The sequence below is a fragment of the Salvia splendens genome, chromosome 1, assembly GCF_004379255.2.
Source record: "Salvia splendens isolate huo1 chromosome 1, SspV2, whole genome shotgun sequence".
In the NCBI taxonomy this organism is placed as follows: Eukaryota; Viridiplantae; Streptophyta; class Magnoliopsida; order Lamiales; family Lamiaceae; genus Salvia; species Salvia splendens.
In genome coordinates this window covers 25,779,867-25,783,405 of record NC_056032.1, presented here as the reverse complement: position 1 = coordinate 25,783,405, position 3,539 = coordinate 25,779,867, and the positions used below count along the sequence as shown (strand labels likewise).

The following is a 3,539-nucleotide window of genomic DNA, read 5'->3' as shown; positions in this document are numbered from 1 at the left end:
AGCTCCTTCTGCTCGAAGAAGTACTTGAGACTCTTGTGATCCGTATAGATTTCGCATCTCACTCCATAGAGATGATGTCTCCAAATTTTCAGTGCGTGCACCACTGCTGCTAACTCCAAATCATGCGTCGAAAAATTCAACTCATTTGGTCTCAACTGTCGGGAAGCATATGCTATCACCTTCCCATCCTGCATCAACACGCATCCTAGTCCTACTTTTGACGCGTCCGTGTAGACGGCGAAGTCCTTGTCGGGTTCTGGTACCGCTAGGACTGGTGCTGTAGTCAATTTCTCCTTCAACAGTTGGAAACTCGCCTCGCACTCTGGCGTCCAAACTACCTTGATTCCCTTCTTTAGTAGTTGCGTCATCGGTCTCGCAATCTTAGAGAATCCTTCAATGAAGCGTCGATAATATCCTGCCAATCCCAAGAAACTGCGGATTTCACTTGGCGTTTTCGGTGATTTCCAATTCTGTACGGCCTCGACCTTTGCTGGGTCTACTTGAATCCCATTTGCCGTCACAATATGACCAAGGAAGTTCACTCGAGTCAACCAAAACTCACACTTACTAAACTTGGCATAAAGTTTCTCTCTTTGCAACGTTTCCAACACTGTTCGTAGGTACTGTCCATGCTCCTCCTCGTTCTTCGAGTATACCAACACGTCGTCGATGAAGACTAACACAAACTTGTCAAGATACTCATGGAAAACTCGGTTCATCAAGTCCATGAAAACGGCTGGGGCGTTGGTCAGCCCAAATGGCATCACGACGAACTCATAATGGCCATAACGAGTGCGAAAAGCAGTCTTAGGCACATCCTCTCGTCGGACCTTTAGTTGATGATACCCTGATCTCAAATCCATTTTCGAGAATACGCCCGCTCCTCGAAGTTGGTCAAACAAGTCGTCAATCCTTGGCAATGGGTACTTATTCTTCAAAGTCATCTTGTTAAGCTCACGATAGTCGATGCACATTCTCATCGTTCCGTCCTTCTTCTTAACGAACAGAACTGGCGCTCCCCATGGTGACACACTGGGTCGAATGAAACCCAAGTCAAACAGTTCCTGCAACTGGACCTTCAACTCGGCCAACTCCTTAGGGGCCATTCGGTATGGCGCCTTTGATACTGGCGCTGATCCTGGTTCTAAATCAATGGTGAACTCCACCTGTCTGTCGGGTGGCGGTCCTGGTAAAGCTTCGGGGAACACCTAGGGAAAATCTCGCACCACTGCCACGTCTTCCACCCTCAATTCTTTCTTTTCTTCCCCATTCAAGTATACCGGATACGCTGGACGTCCTTTCCTTATCATCGTAGTTGCTTGCAATGCGGAGATTATGGAGGTTCGTCGGTTCATGGAGATCCCATACAAGATAGTCGGATCTTCGCCCGGGGCTTGAAAGGAAATCTGCCTCTCTTTACAGTAAATCGTTGCGTGGTTCTCGGTAAGCCAATCCATTCCCAAGATTATGTCCACATTCTCCAAAGACATAACGTGCAAAAGTTGGGCCACTACTTCTAGTTCTCCTAACACAAACTCTATGTTCGAGCAAGTTCTCACAATATCAATCAATCCTCCAACCGGTGAAGACACATTCAAACTCGATTCAAGCATAGCAGTAGGGAGTTCTAAGGCATTCACACATGACACGGAAATAAAAGAGTGCGAAGCACCCGTATCAAACAACACAATAATAGGCAGTTGTTGGAGCGTTCCCATACCTGCCAAATTCTCCTTGCCCTTGCTGGCTTGGGGTCCCTGCCCTTGGTTCCCTTTGAGTGCGTACGCCCTTGCTTGCTGTGGGGCCACTTGTCGGATTGGTTGAGGCTGCTGTGGTGGTCTCTGTCCTTGCCCGTTCTTCACTCCACCTTTGTTGTTGTTTGGGCACTCTCGAGACATGTGCCCGTTTCCACCGCAGGCATAACACCGAATGCCTCCAACTCGGCACTCCCCAACATGATGCTTGGAGCACCGATTACAGTAGGATGTTCTCTGTGGGTTTCCCCTCTGCTGTGGCACAATTTGGCGCCCATGATTTTGCGGTTGCCGAAAAGTGGAGAAACGCCTCTTGTTGTCAAAAGGAGCTCGGTTTCCCTCCCATTTCCTTTTGTCTCTAAAGTTCGCTTGGGGTGCAGATGGGGTAGGGTTTGTTGTCCTCTCACTCTTGGGCAGTGCTTCCTCGACATCTAAGGCACAGCCCAACACCTCGGAATAAGGAATTCCCCTCCGACTAGCCACCGCGACCCTTATCTCTGTCCTAAGGCCGGAACGGAACTTCGCAGCCATCTTCTCGTCTGTATCCACCAACTCTGGCGCATAACGCGTCATCTCACATAGGGCGCGGTCGTACTCTGTGACCGTCATACTTCCTTGCTTCAACGTGTGGAACTCTACTACCTTCGCCCGCCGATAACTTTCCGGAACATACTTGTTGTACACCTCTTCCTTAAAATCCTCCCAAGTAAGCGCCTCACGGCGAGCGGGGTCCATGGTTCTCTTCTTTGTTTCCCACCAAAAGTCAGCGGGTCCTGTCAGCTGATAAGTCACGCAGGCCAGGCGTTCTCTGTCCGTGCATCCCATGAACTCAAAGATACGCTCAATATCGCGCACCCATGCCTCCGCCTTCGGGGGCTCTCCCAACCCGTCGAATTTGGGTGGGTTCTCTTTGCGAAAGGCTTTGATATACTCCCTTTCGTTTGGTTGGGGTAGAGGTGGTGGTGGAGGCGGGGGTGGATTGCCGACACTTCCTTTTGTCTGCTCCCCCACATTGTTCTCCACACGCGGACCACGTCTACGTCTCGGGGGCATGTTGATCTAAAACACAGGTTAGTACCGTTGTGAGTACATCGTTATTAAAACATCATCGCTTTCATGCACGCGTACGATACGATAAAACACAATTACTTAAAAGCACGTGAAAAGGGAAACTTCCATAAATAACGTGGAAAGGAAAACAAAAGCATTTGTTCGGAAAACAAAAAGGTGCTACTTCCACTGTCTTAACAACTTAAGGAAAAGAAAACAACATCACACATCTATCTAGTGCTAATATCCTCTTCCGGGTCTTCTTCCTCTTCCGGGTCCTCTTCCTCTTCTACGTGGTACTCCTCAAGCATACGGAAATATTCTTCGTTATCCATACTATCATCCGTGTTAACATCCACGTAGTCATCTTCGAAACCTGGGACCATGCCTCCTTGTGGTACGGCTTCTCTTACTGCCGTTGGTTTAACCTCGATCACATCTTTGTCTTCCCAAACGGTTTCATCTTCTTCTTTCTCTGTCGATGGTGGTCGCTCGGAACGTGAGTCAATCAAAGCACAGGTTAAGGCCTTTAGGAAACCTTTCATGTCGCCAGCCATCATCTGGTTTCTTGGTTCGTACCACGTGAACCGACTGGCTGTTGTTTCCATCCAAGACTCCCAATTGTCGGGCATCAACTTAATTAGTCTTCTTATGCCACCATAGGCCGTTACATGGTACCCGCAGACATCTCGCCATAGGGTCTCAAAACGGGCCACAACCTCTCTCAAGGCCTTG

The 3,539-nt window shown here is 48.9% G+C and overlaps 1 protein-coding gene across 1 annotated transcript; it reads right to left on the bottom strand.

The window, feature by feature from the left end:
* Positions 1-1,594: 1,594 nt before the first annotated feature.
* Positions 1,595-2,807, bottom strand: LOC121759486. Its single transcript, XM_042155117.1, has 2 exons — positions 1,721-2,807; positions 1,595-1,599 (listed from the first exon to the last, which is right to left on the bottom strand). The coding sequence occupies exons 1-2, from the start codon at positions 2,805-2,807 to the stop codon at positions 1,595-1,597; spliced, it is 1,092 nt and encodes a 363-aa protein (XP_042011051.1).
* Positions 2,808-3,539: the final 732 nt, after the last annotated feature.